General features: G+C 45.8%; 1 protein-coding gene across 1 annotated transcript in view; it reads right to left on the minus strand.

The window, feature by feature from the left end:
• LOC119269726 (DNA polymerase alpha catalytic subunit) overlaps window positions 1–5,536 on the minus strand; it is a 10,208-nt gene extending 4,672 nt beyond the window's left edge. Inside the window, exons 1-14 of the mRNA XM_037551626.1 lie at window positions 4,200–5,536; window positions 3,612–3,779; window positions 3,443–3,526; window positions 3,286–3,360; window positions 3,150–3,214; window positions 2,955–3,045; window positions 2,635–2,820; window positions 2,158–2,321; window positions 1,949–2,063; window positions 1,538–1,717; window positions 1,350–1,463; window positions 1,122–1,241; window positions 686–1,006; window positions 478–570 (exon numbers count right to left, since the gene is read on the minus strand). Of these exons, the coding sequence (XP_037407523.1) occupies window positions 478–570; window positions 686–1,006; window positions 1,122–1,241; window positions 1,350–1,463; window positions 1,538–1,717; window positions 1,949–2,063; window positions 2,158–2,321; window positions 2,635–2,820; window positions 2,955–3,045; window positions 3,150–3,214; window positions 3,286–3,360; window positions 3,443–3,526; window positions 3,612–3,779; window positions 4,200–5,354 (2,931 nt within the window). The 5' untranslated portion in view covers window positions 5,355–5,536. The remainder of the gene's footprint in view (window positions 1–477; window positions 571–685; window positions 1,007–1,121; window positions 1,242–1,349; window positions 1,464–1,537; window positions 1,718–1,948; window positions 2,064–2,157; window positions 2,322–2,634; window positions 2,821–2,954; window positions 3,046–3,149; window positions 3,215–3,285; window positions 3,361–3,442; window positions 3,527–3,611; window positions 3,780–4,199) is intronic.
• Between the last annotated feature and the right edge of the window lie 6,333 nt (window positions 5,537–11,869).

The following is an 11,869-nucleotide window of genomic DNA, read 5'->3' on the forward strand; positions in this document are numbered from 1 at the left end:
ATTTTGGTCCAGCTTAGTTACAAAGACTGGATATAGTTAAGAAATATAGTACTCCCTTGGTCCTATGACGTTTTGGTAGTTCAATTTGAAATACCAAAACGTCATATATTTAGGAATGGAGTAGCTTGTAAGCTAGAATCACACTGAACAAGTTTACAAAATTCCAATGTCCAACCAAAAGCATGAACTGGTGTGGTGGCTAAGCAGGAATAGCATATTTTATTACTGTAATTACAACTCTGAATATTAATAACAAGTTACTCAGAAAAATTAGCTCAAAGCAAACTTTTTATTGGTTATATTCTTGGTGGCAAAGTTCCAAAGCAATATGGGTGCTACCCATAGGGTATCCCACCTATGGCATGTTAGTATGTTGTTACCCTGCTAGCGGCTCAAAGATTTGCAAGAGTGATCCTCCCATTCCCCCAAGTAAAGAAAAACTCCATATCCGAATAAAGCATATATGTATGTACGTACCTCAGGTAAAACACCAGTAGCCTTTGAAGTTGGCAGGTTAGGGAGATTGCCATCAGAAGAACGCTCAACAGTGGTAAAGCAGATATTGAATTCCTGAGCAGAGAAGAGAATAAAAGAAACAGTGAATATATATCAAGGGCGTCGCTTAACAGTCGACTCATGGAGAATAAGCCAGAACTTACAAAATCTGTGAAAAATAACGACTCACCTGAATTATTGAAGGATAAAGACTGTTGAAGTCCAGAAGTAGAATATACTTGTCGTATAGACCTTTTTTAGGCTCCAAAACCAAGCCACCAGCATATGAAGGGCTTTTTCTTGCTTTACCTTGATCACCATTATGCACCTCATCATCAATGGAAGGATCAGCAGCACCATCAGCAGTGTTTCCACCTTCGGTGTCAGCATTAAGTTTTCGTTTTGCAGAGTTCAGCTCCTTATTGCGTGCAGCAAACTTATCTGGTACAATGAATTTTTTTGCATGGAATGAATGCAACAGTAGATATTCTACCCTCTGAGCCCTAGCACCCTGCGTCCATTTCATGTGAAAGATCATGTCAACACAACATTGTTTTTTGTCCTTTTTTCAAAGAAGACTGCATTTTTGCAGATGTATACTTTGCATAAAAATAATAATGGTATACCTGGAGAGTTTTCCCCCACAGATTACCACTAATATTTGTCAGTTGGCGTGTAAGCGGGAGAACACTCAAGTGGAACATGAGCTCCAAAGAAAGCCACGCATCAGTCTCCCCGTACTCAACCTAGATGAGGATGATAAATTGGTAAAGTTTGCTTCAGTTCATAATTCTTAAGACATGGCATTCTCTTGAAAGAAGTAAACATGATTTTTGACTTCAAAGAAACCACACCAGCTTTAGAAGTGTTCCCGATGATTGGAACATCGGAGGTATATCATGTGGCGAAACCTCTCTTCTGTCTTTTTTCAATTGAGTCTCTGCAAGTTGTGTCAGAGAATAACTCACCTGCGTAAAACATATAGGTTAGAGTTGTTGAGTTTGGCTTTAAGATTGCACCAAACAATTAAAATGCTGGTTACCTCCCGCAGAAGATCACGAGAGCATAAGTAGGTATCACAGAGGAGACGGCCAGCAATACAGGACATAATTCCTGGACTTGCCCCAGAACCATATAGTGTGTTTCCTTTGGTAAGCCTGGGCATTACTGATCTTCTAAGGCGACCAATTTTGGACCACATGCTGCTTGGTACTTTGCATGTCTAGCAGAAAAAGGGCAGAGGTATATTTCTTATTTGATTGAATTAAAAACATGATTAGACATTAGTAAAATCATAGTGTAAGTTCTCTAACGTGTTGCTGACCACTTCGTCCAGAACATTGAAATTAAAACATCAACAGAACCCTTTCCATCTACTTCAAGGAGAACATGGAGCTACTAGTACAGGTTCCATAGAGGTACGAAAATTAACCAGAAATATAATAATAAAAACCTGAGCACGGTGCAGAAGGACATCCAGGTCGAATCCCGAAATGTTGTGCCCCACAAGTACATCACAATCAAGTTTACTAAGCTCAATCATCAAACGATTTAACAAAGCACGTTCACTGAAAATGGAATAAAAGATTAATAAATGCAAAGATGAGAACTCAGATTTGTTCAAAGTAACATGTAAAATGCATACGCAACAACAGTACCCACCTGCTCTCTAGTGCCAGCACGTTGCTACCAGCCTTCTGGTTCCTATCAGAAGCTTCTTTGGTCAGGCCTATAGGAAATATGCTGCCTTCAAGCTTGCGCATAACAGTAAAATGGCTGATCGTTCCCCGTTTCTGCCAATCTTCAGAACGCATTGGAGTATCAATCTGAAATGACCCCAAAAGGCAAACAACATTTATTTGGTAGAAAGTGTTTCTAGCTTATAAATAATCTTGCAAATAGGTAAACTCAATAATTGTTTCAGATAAACCCAAAGTGGTTTGTCTAAAAAAGAACTGCTTCATATATTGAGAGACATGGAAGGTTCAATTGCTTGATACATCATGCCAAAGTATGTCAGCTTTCTAGAAAATCTTGTCCAGAAGAAAAGGATAATCATTTACCTGATACCTGAACTGCTTTATTATGTACAAATAAATACTAGAATAAAATACTTCGACCCCAGATTAGCATGCTTACTTTTACTTGGTGACAACATATGACTGATGCTGACACAATCTCATGCACGTTGTGTTTCTCATTTATGACAGTTTTAAGATTAACAGCCGCAACTACAACTGGGGGGACTTCCAGTGTGGTACTTGTCATCAAAACAGAAATGTCTTTTGGGGAGTCGACTGTAACTTCAAATTTACACCAGCTAACCTGTGGAAATGCCAAAAACCATCAGCACCAATATAATGCAACAAAGAATTTAGGCAGGAAACATTAGAGTATCAAATAACTTGGATATAAAACACAGGCTGGAATGAGAGGACAGCATGAAGTCAAGGCTATACCCGCTGAGTAGATGGACATGCCACAAATTTAGAAATCGATAGCCATGAAGGACCCTTGATCTTCCTTTTGATGAGAAACAGTTCAAGTGCACTGAAAAGGTACAATGGTTACTGTGTGTGAGGAAAGGATTTGGCACGGAGTAAAGCACTGGAATTGTTGTGTACAGCATGGGTCCCACATTTTATGGATCATACCTATTGTTTGTCCCAAGTAACGCATGGAAATGTTCACCTCTGAGGTCGGCTGGTACCGCAGGATCCTACGAAAATGCATATGATATAAGGAAAAAAGAAAATATGAAACAGAAGATCCATTGTTGAAGAAACATACCTTGTATGGGTAATTGATTTTCAGGACATACTGCTCACCAATTGGTACATCGGTCCTCTCAAATGCATAGTTCCTCTAAGGCATGCCAAATATGAACAATTAGCATAGACAAGGATATTAAAGGGGTTGAAGTTACAGGATGGTTCCACCTACAAACCTTGACTGGAGTCATCACAAAACTTGAAACATTGAGGTCAGACAACTTCTCAGCTACTTCACTCTTTAGTCCAGATGACAACTCCTGGGAAAAAGATATGTAGTGTGCATATAAGATTAATATGTTGCAATGACCATTAAGCTTAGTATGAAAATAATCAATCTCTCACATGTAAAGTTGCTCGAAGTGATGGCGAAGCATCAGAACTTGTGGAGTTCTTCTCAATCCTTGATATTGTGTCCCTTGGGAATACTGAACTGCTTGGGATTGCATATATGCACCTTTGCATATTTTTTACAACAACACAACAACTATGGAACCGCTTGCCTATTACGACCTAGAAAGAAAAGCAGGTGGTCAAAAAAGTGTGGTGTATAACCTAGAGCAGCAAACATGTAATAGCTGATAATCCAATAGAACATGTAATTATTCAACAAAGTTGATACCTCTTTCTGACATACTTGACCATGGCAAATATATATGAGCTTCAAAAAAATATTGACTACTTTATGGAAGTAATGATCAGTGCCTCTACGGAATACATTCATTCATTCAGGTACTAAAATACATAAACAACCACATAATTTATATAAATGAGCTATCCTATACAAAGCTAAAGAATCACTTAGTTTGGTGCTGGTGAAATATTGTGTGAACAAAACAAAGCACTTTAACAGATGCCGGCAACTAAACATGTCTCTTATAGCGATTATTCACCACAATACTTCAATAGAAACTTAGTACGAATGATATTTACCTTTCCAAACAAATAGACTGTGCCTGAATTAATACCGAAGGGCTCCTCATATGCATCCAGCACATAGAACGGCAGTGCTCCATCCTTCAGCTCAAACTCCGAGCTTTCATCCACATCTGTGTTACCATTAACAGACACCTCTCCCTCGCCTCCTGCATTCTCCCCCTCCCCACATATCTTCATCCAACCTGCTGTTGCACTCAACATATCCCCATTCCTGGTGCCCTCTGCCTTAATTTTAGCATTTAAACGGTGCACCTTCTCTATCTTCACCTCCCCATTAGCCTCCTGCTTCAGTTCCTCCGAGCTCTTATTCTCATCAACCAATTCAGCACTAGAACCTGGAGCTGCTTCTAATTTGGGTTGCATTTCCACATCAGGCTTCAATTCCACCTCTGGCTGTAATTCCACCTCCATATCGTTTCCATGGTCTGAAACCACATCAGGCTCGAACCCATTATCCGATCTAACCTCCATTTCAGCATGTACGGCTGCTTGAATTGCCTTAATTTGGGCAACTGGAGCAGGCGTCGGTGTCGGGGCAGAGACCCTGCCAACGCGACGACGGCGCTCCTCGCGGTCGTTCTCGTCGGGGGCGAACTCGGCGATGACGTCGTCCACGATGCTGTCCGCGGCCAGCGACGAGCCCTTGGTGCGGTCGCTGCCCGGCTTCTTAAACACGGAGGAGGTGAACATGGAGGAGAGGCGCTGCTTGCCCATCATCGCGGCGGCGGCGGAGAGGGACGCCGCCGCAGCGGACTGCTGGGGCGGACGCTTCGCCTGGGGAGGGCGCGGCTGCTTCCGCTTGCGGGGGGCGCCATCCTCGCCGCCAGATCCCTCGTCGGAGGAGGAAGGGAGGGCGCGGTGGGTCCAGTCCTCCTCGCGGCCGTCGTCGACGTAGCCGAGGCCGTCGTCGTCGATGATGAAGGCGCCGGCGTCCTTGCGGCGGCGGGCGACGAGGGCGGCGTAGTCCTCCTCGGCGACGGTGTCGTAGATCGGGTCCTCCATCCGCACCTGGACGGCGGCGGCGGAGCGGGCGCCGCCGCCGCGGATGGCGCGGAGGCGCTCGAGCGCCGCGGAGCGCGCCACCGCCTCGGTGCCCCGGGTGCGCGTGCGGCGGCCGGATGCGGCGGCGTCGGCGGGCGCGTCGTCCATGGCTTCGCCCCCTTCCTCCTTCTCCTGCTCTCCCTTTCTCTCTCTCTCTCTCTCTCTCTCTCTCTCCTATCTCTCTCGCGGGCTCTTTCTCTGAATCAGGCGCAGACAGGAGGGCGTGGATCTATTGTGAAATGTGCGGGTGTGGCTTTGGCGGGAAGGTGTTCGAGCATTTGGCGCGCAGAGTTTTCAGGGGAGCGGTAGCCCCTGGGTCTAGGGTTTTTCAGATCGGGTGGAGAAGAAGCGGATGATCCACGCGTAACTGCGCCGCTGTGGGCCTTGTCATTGTACTGGCCCGTTGAAATCAGACAGTGGATCCGGCCGTTTTGAAGCTCATAAAAATAATAATCATCGGAAGCAACAAGTTAACGAGCGCTCCTTCGGAAGCCTCGCAACGATCAGCACCACTTGGCGCGCTCCCAGTCATTCGCCACGTGTCGCGCTCTGAACGTTCCCTCCGAATTTTGTTTTTTTTATTTTTCCGCACGCGTTTTCGGCTTTTTAAACGGGTTTTTCGGGGGTTTTCGACGTTTTGGTTTTCCCCCGGTCTTCCTTAGCTTTTCGATAAAAAAAAATTAAAAAAATCGCAAAAAAAACATGTTTTCTTTTTTTCCCTTTTGCAAAAGTCACGGTTTTTTCGGTGAGAGGCATGCTTGTGCTTTAGCGAGAGTCACGGCCGTGCCTTTCGAAAACGGGAAAAAAACGTATTTTCTATTTATTTATTTTTTCGCGAGAGTCACGGTTTTGCTTCCGCGAGAAGCACGGTTGTGTTTCGCGAGAGTCACGGCCGTGCCTCTCGGAAAGGGAAAAACAAAACGCGTTTTCTGGTTTTTTTTCTTTCGCGAGAGTCACGGTTTTGCTTCCGCGAGAGTCACGGCCGTGCCTCTCGGAAACGAAAAAAACGCGTTTTTGTTTTTTTTTCTTTCGTGAGAGTCACGGTTTTGCTTCCGCGAGAGGCACGGATGTGATTTCGCGAGAGGCACGGGTGTGCCTCTTTCAGAAAGGGAAAAAAACCGTGCTCCCGATTCGGTTTTTTTGCCTGGTTTTTTTCGTTTGGTTTTTTCATGAAAAAAAAGTTCGTCAAAACCTATCGACATGGGATTTAGTTTTGAAGATCTCGACGCGAGGAATCCAATGGTGAAAACGGTTCGAGATTTGGACGCACGGTTTAAAAGATAAAGCGTTTTGAATAAACGAATCTACGAAAAAAGGGAAAACTCCCAGGTTGCGACAAGTGGCGTGTTGCATGTGCGCCACTTGTCGCGACCCGAGAAAGTGGAGTGTTCTTTACAACAAGTACTCCTTAATTAGTGATTTCGATAATCATCATAATAAAGTTTCCAGAAACGCCTCAAAAAAAGTTTCCAGAAAAATATGAAGGGATCTGATGGCGAAGATGGCACCCCCCGCAAGGTAGAGATGGTTAGAAAATTTATGCCCTTTAGAATTTTCGTAGATTGTGTTAAGTGAAAAAATCACAAATGATTATTGCACTTGTGGTCTCCTCCTTCCCCTCCTTGCTTCATGGGTGGATCCGGTGTGGGGGTCATGGCCCCCGCAAACATTTTGCAAAATGTTTTTTGACTTTGGTGCAACCTAAATACTCCAAAACTTCAACCCCTTGTAATGTTGCCCCCACAATGGTCGTTCTAGACCCGTCGTTGCATCGCTGACTTGCGGCTCCTCAATGCACCATGGTCCCCTCCATCTCTGATCACTCTAACCTAAGACATATGCCTCTGATGGTCGCTCCTAGTTGCCTAATCCATCGTTACCTAACAACTGTGAAACCATTAACAGCTTACTGTGTGGTTTTCCAGTCAAACTTATTATTTGGTCTGCAATCACCTTTGTCGCCATCTGGCCTTCACCCTAACCACGTGCTTTCAGCATTGGTCAACCATAACCTTCCAACATCAAATCCATGATGCACAAGTGAGGTTGTTATGTGGAAGAAGGTGCTACACAAATGTAATTACCACTTCCGTTTGATGCACCAAAATGGATGGCTCGCAATGCAGGTGGGCGGATGGTGTCCGGGTGTGCGAGCACTCTGATACGTCTTTGACGTATCTATAATTTATAAAGTATTCATGTCATGTTTACAACAATCTTATATGATCTTGGTATGATTTGATTAGAACTAACCCGGACTGACATTGTTTTCAGCAGAACTACCGTGGTGTCGTTTTTTGTGCAGAAATAAAAGTTCTCGGAATGCGCTGAAAATTTACGGTGATTTTTATGGACCAAAAGAGGACCCCGAAGCACAAAAGTTAGACCAGAAAAGTCCCGAGGCGACGTCAAGGCAGGGGGGCGCGCCCTCCCCCCCCCCCCGAGAGTGCTCCTTCCTTTGTCGCTGCCTCGTGGATCCCCTTGACGTGAGACCAACGCCAAAAAATCCTATAAATACCAAACCTCCCAGAAATAAACCAAGATCAGAAGTTTCGCCGCCACAAGCCTCTGTAGCCACGAAAAACCAATCTAGGCCCTCTCTGGCACCCTGCCGGAGGGGGCCATCATCACCGGAGGCCATGGAGGAGGATCCCGGAGGGGGGCATCATCACCATGGAGGCCAAGGACCAGAGGAAGAACCTCTCCCCATCTAGGGGGGGGGGGCATGGAGGAGAAAGCACAAGGGGGAGACCCTCTCCCCTCTCTCTCGGTGGCGCCGGAGTGCCATCGGGGGAACCATCGCCGCAGTGATCGTCTTCATCAACATCACCATCTTCATCACCTTCCTCATCTCCTTTCGGCGGTTCACTCTCCCGCACCCCACTGTAATCCCCTACTTGAACATGGTGCTTTATGCCACAAATTATGATCCAATGATGTGTTGCCATCCTATGATATTTTGAGTAGATTTCTTTTGTCTTTTGGGTTGATTGATGATCTAGATTGGTTTGAGTTGTATGTTTTATTTTGGTGATGTCCTATGGTGTCTTCTGTGCCGCGCACACGTGAGGGATGCCCACTATAGGATGTTGCAATACGTTCATGATTCGCTTATAGTGGGTTGCTAGAGTGACAGAAGCTTAAACCCGAGTAAGGGGGTTGTTGCGTATGCGATAAAGGGGACTTGTCGGGGATATACCCCGCGGCCATGGCCGTCTCCGTTGTGGCTTCGAGCCGGCCCCGCCTCCACGCGCTTTTGCGGACGTGCCCGCCTTAGGCTCGCCTTAAACCGCGCCGCCGCGCCTTTCGTCGGAGCCGCCGCGGTTTCCGCTGCTTCAACCTTGCCTCTGCCGGCATACTCCCCTGTTTCCGAGCCGCCACTGTTGCACTTTGTTGCCTTCAAGTCGCCGGCGCCGCGCTCCGTCTTGAGCCGCCCGCTACGAGCTGCCCGGCCTCCTCTACTTCACCAAGGAACCACCTCGCCGCTTGTCATGGGTTTGTTACGGCAGATGTCCTTGTGAAAGGACTTAGTCGTGGAGCCATCGCTACGGGTTAGCTTAAGGGGTTAAACCAGACAAGGGACACGAAGAATTTTATACTAGTTCGGCCCCTTCGAGGAAGGTAAAAGCCTACGTCTAGTTGTGATTGGTATTGCTAGGGTTTCGAAGGCCAAGGAGTGAATCCGCTTTGTCTGGCTCTCGAGTTGTTGTTGTCTGTCCCTAAACCGTTGCCGGGTCGTCCCTTTATATACATAGGTTGACACCCGCCGGTTTACAGAGTCCCGAGCCGGATCATAAACGTATCCAGTTCGGTCTCTATCCTTCCTATCTTACAATACAAGTTACATGACTAAGCCGGTTTACATTTACAGGCTTTAACCCGCCTTTGGGCCTTGGGTCTCCATGAAGCGCCATCATCCCTGCATCTTTATGGGCTTCTAATCTTCAAGGAGTCAACCCGGCTACATAAGGCCGATTTACCTCTAGTAGTAATATCCCCAACATTAGGCCCCAGATTGGTTTGAACTTGTTCATGTCAATCTTCCACACTTATAAAAAATCTTCTCCTATCTTCACTTTTGATGTTGTAAACCGCCGTGACGTCATACTTCAAAATTATGATAAACCGCCCTGATGTCATCCATCCGTTGATGTCGGAGATTACCTTCATTTAATATATATTCAGTCATCGAGGCGACACCTTTATTAACTTATCCATTTTTTGGGCTCCTCGATTCCCGTGCTTGCCGTTTTATCACTTCGCCTTATAAATAGGACCGAGGGGTCATTTTCACCTTTCCCCTCGTGCTTCTTCACGTCATCTTCCCCGCGCCGCTCAGCCTCTGGAGCTCCGCCGCCACCGTTGACCGTCGCCTCTGCTCTGACCCTGGCCACTTCATCACCCTGAACGCACCAAAATACTGCGGCGCCTTTCTGCTTCCTCACCAGCTCCGGTAAGTTCTCCACTTTTTTCGCCATAGATCTGTTCTAGGGTTTCGACGTTCTTCGCAGTTCTTCCGAAGTTCATCAGTGTTGTTCTTCCCTTTCTTCCTTTAGTACGTAGATGGATACTTCATGCTTGACGCATCTCTTGCCGTAGCTAATATACCATGGTCACCACAAATCCTTATGTGCAAAGAACTGATCTAGTCTTTCATAAATTGCTTTAGTTCTGCACCCCTTCAAGATCCAATTATTTTTGCTTTTTTGTCTTATCTTAGATCCAAAAGTTTTATCTGTCCTTGTGATATCTGTTTTTATGTTCCTGTGAGATCCGTTTCTCCTCGCACCAATATAGGCGGTTTGACCTTGTATAAACAGTCTATGCCATTAGCCTTCTGATAAACCGGAGCATAATTATGAAGGTAAAATGCTCCTCCGGTTTAACAGTGTCTGAGCCATCCTGTGCTAGTATACCCTTTTTTCTCTTATTGCATTAGTCTCCGGGTTGTACCATTTCACATATCAGTATGTTTCTTACTCCCTTGTCTCTTGTATATAATCATACGTAATTTATAAACCGACCTTTCATTTTCAGTTTGTTTTCTTTGCAATGGCCAAACAATTCACTGCCTACAACTGGGCTCGTTCCCGGGTTACTGAGGCTCAGCTGAATGAGATGGTTGGCATCGGCTCTCTGCCTAAGAAAACTGAGATCAAATGGCGAGTACCAGGAACAGAAAATCCTCCAACCCCAAGGCAGGGCGAGGTGGTGGTCTTTGTTGACCACATAGGCCGTGGTTTCGAACCGCCGAGGTCAAAGTTTTATCGATATGTGCTTGCCAGCTTCCAACTGCATCCACAAGATATTGGCCCCAACTCAGTTTCCAACTTATGCAACTTCCAGGTCTTCTGTGAAGTATATTTACAAGAAGAACAAACTGCCGAACTGTTCCGGGATTTCTTCCACTTAAACCGGCGCACAGAGTTTGTAAATGGCCCGAACACAGAGTTTGGTGGTGTATCAATTCAAAAGCGGAAAGAAGTGGAATTTCCTCATGCCAAACATCATAGCCACACAAAGGAATGGAACCAAACATGGTTTTATTGCAGAGACACTTCGCCTGAGGATGAAAATCCCCTCCCCGGTTTTCGTGATCACATACTATCCAATACTCACCCAATGCCACAACGTCTGAGCTCTTCAGAAAGGGCGAAATACGCTCCTCAACTCGCCAAGCTCCGGGCCTTTATGGCAAACGGTTTAACAGGCGTGGATTTTGTGCGCTGCTGGATATCCTGGAGTATCTTGCCGCTAAGCCGGCGTCCCGGTTTAATGTGCGAATATACCGGTGAGGTTGATGACCCTCAACGCCATTGCAACATCCAATTATTTGAGGAAGAAGTTACTGAAGGTGTAAACAAGATTCTGAATGAATCGGAACTGGTCTGCAACCAAACCGGTCTGAGTCCCTTCTATGCTAAGAACAAACCGCCTGCTGTAAGCATTACACTTCCTCTTCATCTCTAATATCTTTAACTTATACAATCTGTAACCCTTCTTCTATATATATATATATATATATATATATATAGGGTGATGACCCCTTCTAGAAACGGAAATCCATAGAGAAAGCGGCAAAGCCAACTGGAGACAAAGCGGTCAAGCCAACCCGCCCGAAGACCAAAGCCGTAAAACGGACGTCGAAGCGGAAAACGGCTGACCGGATTAATATGGAGCTTGATGATGATACTGATGATCCAGAAGTTGAGGTAGAACTTGACTCACTTGGCTCTCTTTTTATGCATCTTGTTAACAATGATCTTCCTCAGGAGGAGGCAGAAGCTAGTCAAGCTGATGACGTAGAGGTAATTACCCTTTCCTCCGATTCAGACTCTATGTCAACACAAAAAACTCACCAAGCAATCCGGAAAGTAAGCTTTTATCATCCTCTTGCTCACTTGGATCCAACATTTATTTTGAAGACTCAACAGCATGAAGCTCGCCGGACAACCCGGCACAGTGGCCAACAGGTCACCTCTGCCGGTTTACCTGACACTCCGGTTCGGAAGCGCCGGTCTGAGGTCTCTCCTACTTATGACCATTCTTACCCCAAGGCAGGTTATTTCAGACAGCCTCTTAATCCGTCCGATTCAAATTATCAGGTGACACCTCCTTCCTCT

This window comes from Triticum dicoccoides, chromosome 3A (genome assembly GCF_002162155.2).
Source record: "Triticum dicoccoides isolate Atlit2015 ecotype Zavitan chromosome 3A, WEW_v2.0, whole genome shotgun sequence".
Classification (NCBI taxonomy): Eukaryota; Viridiplantae; Streptophyta; class Magnoliopsida; order Poales; family Poaceae; genus Triticum; species Triticum dicoccoides.